This window comes from Alligator sinensis, unplaced genomic scaffold (genome assembly GCF_000455745.1).
Source record: "Alligator sinensis unplaced genomic scaffold, ASM45574v1 scaffold208_1, whole genome shotgun sequence".
Classification (NCBI taxonomy): Eukaryota; Metazoa; Chordata; order Crocodylia; family Alligatoridae; genus Alligator; species Alligator sinensis.
Window position 1 is genome coordinate 420,394 of NW_005842815.1, and position 14,067 is coordinate 434,460.

The 14,067-nt window shown below is 48.8% G+C and overlaps 1 protein-coding gene across 1 annotated transcript in view; it reads right to left on the bottom strand.

Moving 5' to 3' along the window:
• Positions 1-9,629: 9,629 nt before the first annotated feature.
• Positions 9,630-14,067, bottom strand: part of LOC102384892 (septin-11) — a 161,403-nt gene continuing 156,965 nt past the window's right edge. Inside the window, exon 10 of the mRNA XM_025191421.1 lies at positions 9,630-9,893. Coding sequence (XP_025047206.1) covers positions 9,842-9,893 — 52 coding nt within the window. The 3' untranslated portion in view covers positions 9,630-9,841. The remainder of the gene's footprint in view (positions 9,894-14,067) is intronic.

A 14,067-nucleotide genomic window follows, 5' to 3' on the forward strand; every position in this document is an offset into this window, starting at 1 on the left:
GAAGTCAGCTGGGGTCATAGGATCCCAGCAAGATAAGCATCCAGTTTGCTCTTGAAGGTGTTCAATGAAGGCGCTTGAACCACCTCCGGTGGCAGGCTGTTCCAGACCTTGGGGGCTCGGACAGTAAAGAAATTCTTCCTTATGTCCAGCCTGAAACGGTCTTGTAGTAGTTTATGACCATTCGACCTAGTTGTCATCCCTTGGGGCACTCTGGTGAACAAACGTTCCCCCAGATACTGGGGGTCACCCCTGATAAACTTATAGGTGGCCATCAGATCACCCCTGAGCCTGCGCTTTTCCAGGCTAAAGAGCCCCAGGGCTCTCAGCCTGTCATCGTAGGGTCTGCTTCCCTGACCTCTGATCATGCGCGTGGCTCTTCTCTGGACTCTCTCAAGCTTCTCCACATCCTTTTTGAATTGTGGAGCCCAAAACTGGACGCAGTACTCCAGCTGCGGCCTCACCAAGGCTGAGTACAAGGGGAGAATGATGTCCCGGGATTTGCTTGAGAAGCATCTATGGATGCAAGCCAGCGTTTGGTCGCTTTACAAGCCGCAGCATTGCACTGCAGGCTCATGTTCATGTTCAAAGCTTGGCTTTGTGGATTTACATTTGCTAAATAAAATAAATATAAATAGTATCTTGCTGTGGAGTTTTTTTGGGTTTTTTTGTTTTTTTGTATATGCATACATCAGCAATGCATATGTAGACAGGGCTGGCTGGAGCATGAGGGTGTCTAAGTGCAGGGCTGCCTGCTAGCTGGCCCCACACTGGAGTATTCTCATGTCTCTGCACAGCATGCTGAGCCAGGTCAGAGCAGCCCTGGGCTGGCAGGCTGTAACCACCCAGATGTCTGGCCAACTGGAACTGCTCTGACCTGGCTCAACGTGCTGCAGTTCTGGGCACACATGTAAATGCGGGACGTTGGAGCAATAAACTTTGACACAATGCATGCTGGAGTTTATTGTTGCTCATCAACCAACTATAAAGTTAGACCTTGAAAATGTGTATTAACTTTATAGCTGGTTGCTATTGAGCTTTACTTTGTCTGTGTAGCAGGGTCTCTCCTGTGGTTGGGAGCCCCGTCAGCTGATGGGGCTCCCAGCTGCAGGGGTACACCATGTCCAGCTGGGGTTGGGAGTCCCACAGTTGAGGGACGCAGAGTCCCACAGCTGCAGATGCTGGGTGCTGACAGCACACCTCCCAGTGCTGGAACCCAGCTGGGGCCCAGCAGTCACAGGGTGTGGCAGTGATCTCCTAGCCTCTCAGGGGTATGAAACCCCGAGAATGGGTTATCACAGTAGCTGTGATCTCCTAGCCCCCGTGGCTTCACACACCCCTGGGGCTGGGAGATTGCAGTTGCTGCAGTCTCTTAGCTGCTGGGGTGTGTGGAGCATCCCCATGAGTGGGAGCCCCTCAGCTGAGGGCCAGATCTGGCCTGCTAAGGTGGATGTTCAGCCCTCACGGCTTCTTGTCGACTGGAAGATTCACCTCCTGCAGACCTAGTTTGTTGCCATCCAGGGGATTATCACTATTGCTTTCTCACGCCGCCCCCAACCCCAACCTCACTGACTTTTGGGGTTTTACTATGCCATGCCAAGCCCTACAGCTTTGAGCCCTGGAACCCTTGGGCTCTGGAGCCCACCTGAGCTTGGCATGTTTTGGGAAGAAATTAATTGGCTTGAGCCCACCATGACTGTGCTTTCAGACTGAAGCCCAGAAGCCTGTACCTAGTTTTGTGCTCACAAACTGCCCATTACAAACCGAGTAAGCCAACTGCTGAGCCATAGAAGAAAGCCAACAGTGGCCTTTTCATAGCCTGAGTGTCCAAACTATCACCACATACACTTAAAAAAAATAAATCGGGTGCATTGTGAGAGGGCCCTGTGCCTAGCAAGAAGAGGCCACAGGCAGCAAAAAACACCTTCCTTTTACCTGCGAGCCCCATGCTCGGTCACAGACAAACAATGTAAGCCTCCAGGGGTGCCAGCTTCTTAAGTGGCAGGGCCTGAATGGTTTTGGCTGATCCAAAATTAAAAAAGGAAAAAAAACCCTTTTGGCTGGACCAAGTAACCCTTCCTCACAGACACTCCCAGGGCATTGACTGAAGCCCAGACCAGAATCTGGGGCTTGGCATGACATGGCACAAAGTAACCAGTGCATTGCATAGACTGCACTGTATGAATGGACTGTAAGGTGGATAGAAAACTGGCTGAAGCATTGGGTTCAGGGGGTAGTAATCAATGGCTCGGTGTCTAGTTGGCAGCTGATATCAAGTGGAGTGCCCCAGGGGTCATTCCTGGGGCCAGTTTTGTTTAATATCTTTATCAACAATCTGGAAGACGGCATAGAGAGTGCGCTCAGCAAGTTTGTGACCTAGACAAATTGAAGGATTGAGCCAAAAGAATTCTCATGAGGTTCAACAAGGACAAGTGCAAAGTCCTGCACTTAAATTGTAACAATCCCATGTACCAGTACAGGCTGGGCGCTGACTGGCTGGGCAGCAGGTCTTCAGAAAAGGACCTGGGGGTTACAGTGGACAATATGCTGCATATGAGCCAGGCTCTGCAGCTGTGCAACTGCTGGTTTCCACTGGGGAGACAGCATTGTGTTTTTAGACATTTTTTTTTGTTTGGTTGATTTTTTTTTTTTCCTGTGGATTTCACGGAGATTGCCCAATTTCATGATTTCCACAAAATCTGTGAAATCGTGATTTGAGTAGTGAAATCGTGATTTGAGTAGGTCCCTAGCTATAGGATATTCTACTGAGACTGCCACTATAGAAGCTATTAATGGAACAGCTTCAACAGGAGAGACCCACCCTGGAAGGTGTCAGGGACTCTGATCAGGCAAGCCAGCCTGGGCCAAATACCTCAGCAGCCACACCTGCAGTAAGCCTCAGCTAATGAAGTTTGCCCCAGTTTAGGAGCAGCAAACATCCTAATCAGCTTCTGGGAGCACTGCCTATCCATTGAACAAGCCTCCTTGTTTCTGTACTGGTTCTCCTGGTTCCAGTACTGGCAACGGGGGACATGGTACTGGCAATGGGGGACGACCTAATCAGTGACCTAATGATTGAAGGGAAGCTGGGTGACAGTGACCATGAGCTGATCACCTTCACCATCGGTCGTAAAGCTGGCAAGTCAGTCAGCAATACAGAAGCCCTTGATTTCAGAAAAGCTGACTTCGGCAAGCTCTGGAGCCTTCTCAGTGAGGCCCTAAGGGACCATGACCCAAAGGGGAGGGGAGATCAGGATGAGTGGTTGCTCCTCAAGGGAGCAATCCTGGATGCGCAAGCAAAGTCTATCCCATCTCAGAGGAAAGGCAGTAAAAGGGCACAGCAGCCCCCTTGGCTCTGCAGGGAACTAGAGGACCTCCTGCGTCTAAAAAGAAAGACCTACAAAGGATGGAGGACAGGATCCACCTCCAAGGAGGAATATTCTGCACTGGTCCGAACCTTCAGGGAGTGAGCCAGGAAAGCCAAGGCTGCAATTGAACTTCAGCTAGCTACAAATATCAAGGACAATAAAAAATCATTTTTTAGATATGTGGGGAGCAGGAAGAAAAGCAAAGGCAACCTACTAAATCAGATGGGACAACTTACAACTGACGCCCTTGGAAAAAGCCAACCTGCTAAATGGGTACTTTGTGTCGGTTTTTCACCAGTCCCATGGGATACCCCTGCCCATTACGGGACAGGGAGGCTCAGGTGAGGGAGATTCCTTGCCCTCCATTAATGCTGACCTTGTGAAGGAACACCTCAAGAGGCTGAGGCAACCTACTAAATCAGATGGGACAACTTACAACTGACGCCCTTGGAAAAAGCCAACCTGCTAAATGGGTACTTTGTGTCGGTTTTTCACCAGTCCCATGGGATACCCCTGCCCATTACGGGACAGGGAGGCTCAGGTGAGGGAGATTCCTTGCCCTCCATTAATGCTGACCTTGTGAAGGAACACCTCAAGAGGCTGGATACCTTCAAGTCAGCAGGCCCTGACAGTCTACACCCAAGGGTACTCGAGGAGCTGGCACGCATCATAGCTCAGCCCCTGGCACGGATCTTTGAGAACTCCTGGTGTTATGGTGAAGTGCCCGAAGATTGGAAGAAGGCCAGCGTGGTGCTTATCTTCAGTAAAGGGAAGAAAGTGGATCCAGCAAACTACAGGCCCATCAGCTTGACCCCTATCCCGGGGAAGGTCTTAGAAAAAACTGCTAAGGAGGCCATTCTTAATAGACTGGCCGATGGCAACACCCTGAGGGAAAGCCAGCATGGGTTTGTTGCGGGTAGGTCTTGCTTGACCAATCTCATTTCCTTTTATGACTGGGTGACCTATCACCTGGACAAGGGAAAAGAGATTGATGTCATATATCTTGACTTTAAAAAAGCCTTCTATCTGGTATCCCATGATCACCTCTTAGCAAACTGGCTAACTGCGGCCTCTGCCTCACCACGATCTGCTGGTGGGGGAATTGGCTCCGTGGTCGGATCCAGAGGGTGGTGGTTGATGGAAATCGATCATCGTGGTGCACTGTGACCAGTGGGGTCCCTCAAGGCTCTGTCCTTGGGCCAACACTATTCAACATCTTCATTAATGATGTGGACACTAGTATCAGAAACGGACTGGTGAAGTTCACCAACGACACCAAACTGGGGTAGAGAGTCCACATCTGGGGGCAGGAGGGTGATCCAGCTTGACCTTGACAGGCTCAGGAAATGGGCGGATGAGAACCTGATGGTGTTTAACACTGAAAAATGCAAGGTTCTTCACCTTGGGAAGAAAAACCTGCAGCATGCTTATAGGTTTGGCAGTGCTACGCTGGCTAGCACTACGGACGAAAGGGACTTGGGCGACATGAATGACCACAAGATGAACGTGGGCCTTCAATGTGATGCTACAGCTGGTAAAGTGAGCAAAACGCTGGCTTGCATCCATAGATGCTTCTCAAGCAAATCCCAGGACATCATTCTCCCTTTGTACTCGGCCTTGGTGAGGCCACATCTGGAGTACTGCATCCAGTTTTGGGCTCCACAATTCAAAAAGGATGTGGAGAAGCTTGAGAGAGTGCAGAGGAGAGCCACGCGCATGATCAGAGGTCAGGAAAACAGACTTTATGATGAGAGGCTGAGAGCCATGGGACTCTTAAGCCTAGAAAAGCGCAGGCTCAGGGATGATCTGGTGGCCACCTATAAGTTTATCAGGGGTGCTTACCAGGATCTGGGGGAACGTCTGTTCACCAGAGCTCCCCAGAGGATGACAAAATTGAATGGTCACAAACTGCTCCATGACCGATTCAGGCTGGACATAAGAAAGAACTTCTTTACTGTCCAAGCCCCCAAGGTTTGGAATAGGCTGCCGCCAGAGGTGGTTCAAGCACCTACTTCGAACACCTTCAAGAGACATTTGGATGTTTATCTTGCTGGGATCCTATGATCCCTCCTGACTTCCTGCCCCTGGGGCAGGGGGCTGGACTCAATGATCTTCTGAAATCCCTTCCAGTTCTAATGTCTATGAAATCCTGATTCCTGACTGCTTTATTTTCCTGTGGCTTTGTTTCCTGGCTCCTGACCTTGGTTCGGTTCTAGTTGTGGATTTTGCCCTGTGGATTAACCGTTGGATTGGACTCAGCATCTCATCACTGGATCCTGACCCTGGACTGTGTTACGGATTCTGCTTTTGGATTTCCCTCTGGTTTTGGTATATGGCTCCCACCCCTTACCCAGCCTCAAGCCCCTGCTTTCCCTCAGTGATCTAACCATCAGGCCATATTGCGTATGCCGTGGTGCCTTATACAAGGCTCTGTACCTTAATAATTAGAGCATTCATTTACAAGCTGGAAGACCTGGGTCAAATCCAGTAGAGGAAAAGGATTTGAATTGGGGATCCCCACATCCCAGGCCAGTGCTCAGACAATTATATGTAGTAAGGCTTCTATCTTTAATGCAGGTTAGGTGTTGCCTAAAAATTCCTATTGGATTGAGCCCCACCAGTGAGATTGAGAATTCTGATAGGATTTAAATACAAAACAGGAATTTGAGTGCCTTGATGGATTACCTCAGTCTCTCTATAGAATTAGCCTCAAGTGCTATTTTCTAAAGGTACTCAGGTAATGAAGAGCTGATGTCCTGTTGGGTTTTTTTGGGTTTTTTTGTGCAAGGATGCTTCTGTGGCCAAAGTGATTTTTTAGTCAGATTTGTTGCATGGGCCATGGTCCTTTCCCTGAGACCTTCCCAAGCATATATTAACCAACTCCTCTGTGTCTTTGCCAATGGCAGGGTATTGGCAGAGCCCTCCTCTCCCCTGCTTTTATCCTGGGCAAGGGATAGTGTGTTGGATATTGTACAAGGCTGGGCAAGGGATTGAAATGGCAACTTTTGGGGACTCTTTGGGTGAAAGATTGCCAGTGAATGCAGCAGACTGGACTCAGTGGACCATGACATCCCATCCAGGCCCATGTTCTTTTTGGGGAGACATGGTTTTAGAAACTGGAAGATGAGCAGCACCTGAAGAAGGGCACTGTGCCTCAGGAAGCTCTAAAGTCTTGGTTACTGCCTGGAATCAAGCCTCAATATCCTCATGCCTCCAGCCAGAGACTCCAACAGGTCCCAGCAACTGCCAAGATTGCTCAGCTAGCACCTTTGGCCACACTGAAAGTGAGTTGCAGCTAGGCTAGCTTTTTGGGTGCCTGTAGACATGTGGGGATGTAATTACAGTGCATCTGACCAGACTTGATCAATCAAGTCTGCTGGAGCATGCTAACTAGCATGCTTCAGCAGCCTCCATGTCTCATGTATTCAGCGTCCCTGCACTTCAAAAGTGGCAGGGGTGCTTTAACTAAAGTTCGTCAAATGAGCTGTACAGATAAGGGACAAATGAAGAGTACCTAAAGACATGAACAGAAGAAATGATAGGAGGGGAGAGTTTACCTACAAGTCAGTAGGACTTGTAAAGATTTTCTACATCTGTTCTTATGTAGAAGCTAAATCACTATTTGCCTCTGTTTTACTCCAGGGTAAATTATTGTGGTTTTGCTTCCAATTACTGCAGGACAGAGCAGATGGGTAAAATAGATATAGCAGCTCAGGTGACATGCACTCAAAACATCCCTGTCTTTCTCCTGCTCCCCAGACCAGTATCATTGTTGCCTCCATCCAGATCCTAAGTGAAGAGCCCAAGCTTGAAGAAACTATTGTTCCTAGGCTAGAGCTGCAACCACTGCCCCAGGGAGATGATTTGAAAATTCACCCCTCCATTATGCTCAACTAGAGACAGCCTCCCTTTGTGAATGTACCTTTCTGATTGATAGCTTTTGGCACAGCTCTCCTAGCTTCCTGCATTTGAGAATCTGTTAATGAAGCCAGAGTAGGCAGAGGAAGAGCTGGACTTCCCCAAGAGTATGTTTGAGAGCTGTTTATTGTGGTTTTGTCAGTTGGGCTCTATGGGGAAGCAGTAGAGGCACATGCTTTTAGAAGGAACTGAGTCCCCTAATATGAGATTCTAAATATATCAGCCCTGATGTTTTACAATGATTCTTATAAAGAATTGGGATTGATGTAGACAAGAGAGCATCTGTTATGAGTGCATGTCCTTCATAGACTGGTATGGGGGCCTGGATCAGAGAAACCTGAGGCTGGTCTAGGCTCAGCCAGAAAGGGAACTTCCAAGCTTTCCCAACCCTGGCTTCCTAGGGAGAAGGTTCCACGCAGAAACTCTCATAAACACAGGCCCCAAACTCTAACCAGGATAAACAAACAAAATTACTATTGGACAGTTGAAACTCTGTAATCTGGGGGTTGGATACAGCAAAATATTTCATTTGGGCAAAATGGAAAAAGTTTTGCAAAGCTGGAAAAGTTTCCTTCAGGCATTTTCAAACAAAGTATTTTGAATGTTCTATTCCAGGCAGAAATTTCAGGATCAAACTAAAATAACTATGACTGTATAAAACACGGGTGGGCAAAAGGTGGCCTGCGGGCTGGATCTGGACTGCCAAAGTGTGGGGGCAGCCTGGGCTGGTCCCACTGACCCCAGGCACGCAGCAGGGCTGGGGTGGTGTGGTGGCTAGATTCACTTTCAGATGGCCCTGGCAACAGCAGCTCCTTCTGGCTGCTATCAAACCTGGCCCCACTGTCCGGGCTCTGTTGGTCCATCTGCTCCACACCCACTGCTGGGGATGGGACACATATGGACAGGGCGCACAGCCAGGCAGATGGGATGGAGCTGTGGGCAGACAGTGAGCAGTGTCCAGGAGCAGGTCAGGCAGGTGGGCAGGCCTGGGGTCATGGGGCAGGATCACAGGATGGTAACAGAGTCGTGATCTGCTGCCTGCATGTCCCTGCAATGGGTGCCGGTTGCACAGGCAGGGGTGTGCGGTGAAAGGATCATGGCTGTGCCCTGGGCCCTGGCCCCACACTGTTACCACCCTGTGATTCCCCACCTTGGCCCCACTCGCCCATCCCCTTGCCAGATGCCACTCCCCACCCAACTCGTGGTCCCAGCATGTTTGCTTGGCCGTACACAGAGAAGAGCCACTTAAGAGGTTTGGTGAGCTGTTGTGGGGTACTGACATGGTACGATGGCAGTGGGGGTGCTGACCTGGCCTATGACAGCTCATCAAAACCCCCTATATGGCTTTCAGGCCCAAATAATTGCCCACCCCTACAATGCAAAACTCAAACTGAAACAAAACATTTACTTCAACTTGAAACGTAATATTTTTTGTTTGGATTCATTTTTGCACAAGAGGGAACCTGCCTGTGGCCATGGGGGGATGGTGTGTTCCTGGAAGAGGTGAAGCTTGATCTCTAGTCTGTCATGCAATATTATTTCTGTTTTCCCTCCTGCCCCTCCCCACAATTTGTCTAAAGGTAAAATGGATGTGGGTCTCTGCATGGTAACATTAGTGCACTCCCCTGAAAAAGTGACTCAAATTCTGCCATGTGGCCACTCCTCCTCACAGTCACATTGCTCCTTTAAGAGGGCACCATCAGCTGTGTTGAGGCTGTCCAGTTGCATGGCATTTGGATAGTAAGAAGGTGCCTTAATGGGAGATTAAAACTTCAGGGCCAAGAATATTTTGCAAGCAGGAGGTGAGTGGTGACGCATAGGGGGTGCACGGGGGTGCATGTTGACCCCCTGAGAGTGCTGATGCATTCCCTGACAGGCTGCGCTCCTTGCTTAGGTGACAGGACCAGTGCTCCCCTTGCAAACGCCGGTTAGGGAGTAGGAGCGCTGGATGTAGCGCCAGCCACTGTGCTCTACTTCTGGGAGCGCTGTGGCCACTGTGTGCCAGGCTACTGTGCAAGGGCCAGAACCAAAGGATTGCTCTCCTCATGCCCTAGGATAGGGCAAAAGGGTTTGTCTATTTGTTCATCCATTTCCTGTTCAAAGACTGCTTTATCTTGGGGGACTAGCTGAGGAGCTTGTCAGGGAGCAAAGCAGGGAGCAGAACCAGCAGGATAGGCAACACAGTTCCAGTAACTTAGAGACATTCATCACTAAACTTTAACATAATTTACTGCACGTATAATAACACATATTGGTAGATATTAAATATCTACCCACTTGTCCTTTAGAAAAATAGAAGGAATAGTCCTCATAGAATATGTCACTTGTCCATTAATTCACAAAACTTTACAATTCTGATCACAGGCAGCTGATAAACATTATCCTCTTCACAGGGCTTCCTTCACCTTGTTCCTCAGGCTGTACATCAGGGGTTTAGCATGGGAGTCACAACTGTGTATAACAAGGAGGCCACTTTGTCCACATCCCGGTGGGAGGCACAGGTAGAGAAAGCCTTGCACCTGCCCTTGGCTGAGTGGATCATCAGGATGGAGGCCAGATCAAAGGTACAGGAGACAAGGATGCTCATTACAGGGACTAAGACAATGAACCCTGTGAATATAAATATAGTGTCAATGATGAGGGTGTCAGTGTAAGAAATTACAAAGAGCATGGGGCTTCACAGTACAAATTCAGTACATTTAAAACATAATCTCATAAATAGCCTTTAGTCCTATGATGCTATTCACCTATAAGCCATGCTGCATGAATGTATTTTGTCCATTGGTGGCAGCATCAGACTAAACAACTGCAGCATAAAGATGATAATAAAAGAAAGGAGCTGTCTCCAGGTCTCATCCTGTAACTCACGGTCACTCAAAACACCTGCTCAAACCAAAGGTGTTTTGGATAAACATGGAAAGTAAGGCCCAGCCCACATTGATGGCTCAAGAGCTCTTCCTTGTGCTTTCCGAAGATCAGCTAACCTTAACAACATCCCTTTAACTCCTTAGCCTCAGCTTGGCCAACATGCTGGTCCTCAGAGGAAGGTTAACCCCTGCTTCCACCTGTAATTACCAGAGGGCACTGGCATTCATGAGAGGCAAAATAATTCCTTTCTGGATCCAACTGGTAACAAGGAAAAGCCCTGAGGCCTGGGGTTACCAAGTGCCCAGCCATACTACATCATATATTATTATGGGGATGTAAAGACATGATGTAAAAACATGATCCCATATGTACCATGGCAATTGAGCCAGAATTCCCAGCTGTATCATACCATTCCTGCCAGAAACATTTTCAGTTCAGTCTAAAAGAGATTCTGGGCCTTGGCATACTTGTGCTTGGAAGAGCATTCCAAACATCAGCAGTTCATGATATCTAGCCCTTTAGAAATCTCATCCTGGCATGGCGTTGGCCCTTAACTGATAGAAAGGCTTGGGAATACACAAGGGGAAGAAGTCACTGGTTTTGCAAAGAGCCATTAACATAGCATCCATGTCCAAAGCTGCAATGAGGGCGGAGAAATAGAGAGGGGAGCTCTGCTAATTTTCCTGGGGGATAGAGAAACACTAACTGGAACATGCCCGGGGACTGGCATACAAGAAAGCTCTATATATAGGAACACTGGAAAAGCCACTCTTGCAGGAGCTGAGGGAGTAGTTTTCCATCAGCATGACAGGAAGTTGAGGGCCTCAGTAGCAGGACTCAAGTGCCTGTACACCAATGCCAGGAGCATGGGTAACAAGCAGGAGGAGCTAGTTCTCCTGCTCTTCGGTGGGCATTATGATCTAGTAGGGATTACAGAGACCTGGTCAGACTCTTCACATGATTGAAGCATAGCCATGGAGGAGTATGCCCTTCATAGATGGGACCAAGTAGGGAAAAAAGGTGGAGGTGTAGTTCTCTATGTGAAGGAGCAGTACACCTCCTTGGAGGCTGACATTGGCTGCAAAGAAGGACAGCTTGAAACCCTCTGGGTCAAACTGCCGGGGGTGGGGAAGGGCACGGAGCGGGGGCATGGCGAGTGATACCTAACTGTAGGTATATACTATGGGCCACCAAACCAGGGAAAGGAACTCAATCTAGGGTTTGCCCAAGAACTGGCAGAGGCCGCATGAGCACAGGACATGGTTGTTATGCGCGACTTCAATTATCCAGATATCTCTTGGGAGGAACACTCAGCCAAGTCAGTTTGGTTGCATTGCTTCCTGACCTCCGTCAAAGAGCTTTTCCTGACTCAGGAGGTACACGAGCCAACCAGAGGTAATGCTATTCTAGATTCGGTCCTGGCCAAAGTGGTTAATCTGGTGACTAACTTAAAAATAGAAGGTAGCCTGGGTGACAGTGACCATAAAATCATCGTGTTCACTGTCCATCGCAAGGCAGGAAAATTAGATAGCAGGACTGAAGCTTTGGACTCCAAAAATGCAAATTTCAACAAGCTCAGGTCACTAGTAGGGAAAAGACTGCAAGACCAGGGGCCAAAGGTGAAAGGAGTGCATGAAGAGTGGTCATTCCATAAAGACACGATCCTCAAAGCACAAAGGAAATCCATTCCCACTTGGAGGAAAGGTAACAAAAGGGCTGGGAAGCCCTCTTGGCTAAACAATGATATCATAGTCCTCTTAATGAAAAAGAAAAAGGTGTACAAATAATGGAAGTTTGGGGCACGCAAGGAGAACTATACAACAATGGCCCGCACCTGTAGGGAACAGATTTGAAAGACTAAGGTGGCATCTGAACTAAAACTGGCGACAGGAGTCAAGGACAACAAGAAGTCCTTCTTTAGGTATGTAGGGAACACGGGGAAAACAAATGGGAGTGTGGGGCCACTGCTCAACAACTCAGGACAGCTAGTTACCAGCACTCAGGAGAAAACTGAACTCCTGAATGATTACTTTGCTTTGGTCTTTCACCGCCAGATTGGGCACAGATGGAGCAGGGTAGGAATGAATGCCTTCCTACTATTACCGTAGAACTGGTATGTGATCATTTAAAAAAAATTAGACATATGTAAGTCAGCAGGACCAGATGAATTTCATCCAAGGGTGCTGGAGGAGATCGCCAAAGTCATCATGGGACCTCTGGTGAAACTTTTCCAAAACTCATGGCACTCCAGAGAGGTCCCTGAGGACTGGAAGAGGGCTAATGTCGTGCCCATCTTCAACAAAGGGAGGAGGGAGGACCCTAGTAACTATAGGCGAATCAGCCTAACTTCTATCCCAGGGAAAATCCTGGAAAAATTCATCAAGGAATCTATACACAACAGTCTTGCAGAAGGTAGGATTCTGAATGACAGCCAGCATGGCTTTGTCACAGGCAGGTGTTGTCTTACCAACCTCATCTCCTTTTACAATCAGGTAACTTGCCACCTGGATAAGGGAGAAGAGGTTGACATTGTATACCTTGACTTCGAAAAGGCCTTTGATCTCATCCCTCGTGAGAAAATTGGAGGACTGTGGGCTTAACCGTGAGACAGTTAGGTGGGTAGGGAGCTGGTTGTGGTGTAGGACCCAGAGAGTTCTAATGAACAGATCTACGTCGTCTTGGCGAGAAGTGGGCAGTGGTGTCCCTCAGGTGTCAGTACTTGGTCCAGTACTTTTCAACATCTTTATCAATGATTTAGATGTGGGGGTAAAAAGCTCACTGGCCAAGTTCGCAGACAACATCATGCTATGGGGAAGCGTGGCTGCAGACACACTTGGACCTAGACAGGCTTGCAAGTTGGGTAGACCAGAACCAGATGAAGTTCAATGTCGAGAAATGTAAGTGCTCCATCTGGGGACAAAACCCCACCTCCACACCTACAGGCTTGGCAATACCAAACTGACCAGCACCACGAATGAAAGGGACCTGGGGGTAATAATAGACCACAATATGAATATGAACCAGCAGTGTGATGCCATAGCCAACAGGGCAAATAATACCTTGGCATACATCAATTGATGCATCTCCAGCAAAACTAAGGAAGTGATTCTTCCACTCTATTTGGCATTGGTGAGACCGCAGCTGGAGTACTGCATCCAGTACTTGGCGCTGCACTTCAACAAGGACGTGGTAAAGCTCGAGAGAGTCCAGAGAAGGACCACCTGTATGATCAGACTTGCGCAGCAAGCCATACAAGGAAAGGCTGAGGGACCTGGGTCTCTTCATCCTGAAGAAGAGAAGGCTGAGAGGGGACTTGATAGTGGTTTACCGCTACATCAGGGGCTTGGTAAACAACTGTTCATCAGGGCACTCTTGGGGAAAACCAGGAATAATGGTCACAAACTCCTGGAAGACCGTTTCAGGCTCAACGTTAGGAAAACTTCTTCACAGTCAGGGTGTCCAGACTGTGGAATAGGCTCCCTCCAGAGGTGGGGCTATCACCTCCCCTGGAAATTTCAAGAGGAGACTGGACGGTCACCTTGCTGGGGTCACCTGACTCCTAGTTGTCTTTCCTGCCTCGTGCAGGGGGGCTGGACCTGATGATCTCCTGAGGTCCCTTCTAGCCTTACAATGTATGAATCTATGAATCTACACCCTAAACCCAGAGCAGGTGCACACAGACACCTGGATGAACCAGAAGCTGGGACTTGGAAGAGTCTTAGAATCCAGACACACCAGACGGCAGAGCCAGAATGGGCCAGAGCTCTAATGTTGCAAATTCCTATGAAGGCAGGTCTGTCCCATCTGGAGCAGCATGTGGCTGAAGCCGGATTCCCATGTGCTGCTGGGGCCGGGAGGATCCCGGCTGGGTCGGCACCGGCCAGCATTAGCGGCGGCGGAGCCATGTGCCACTTGG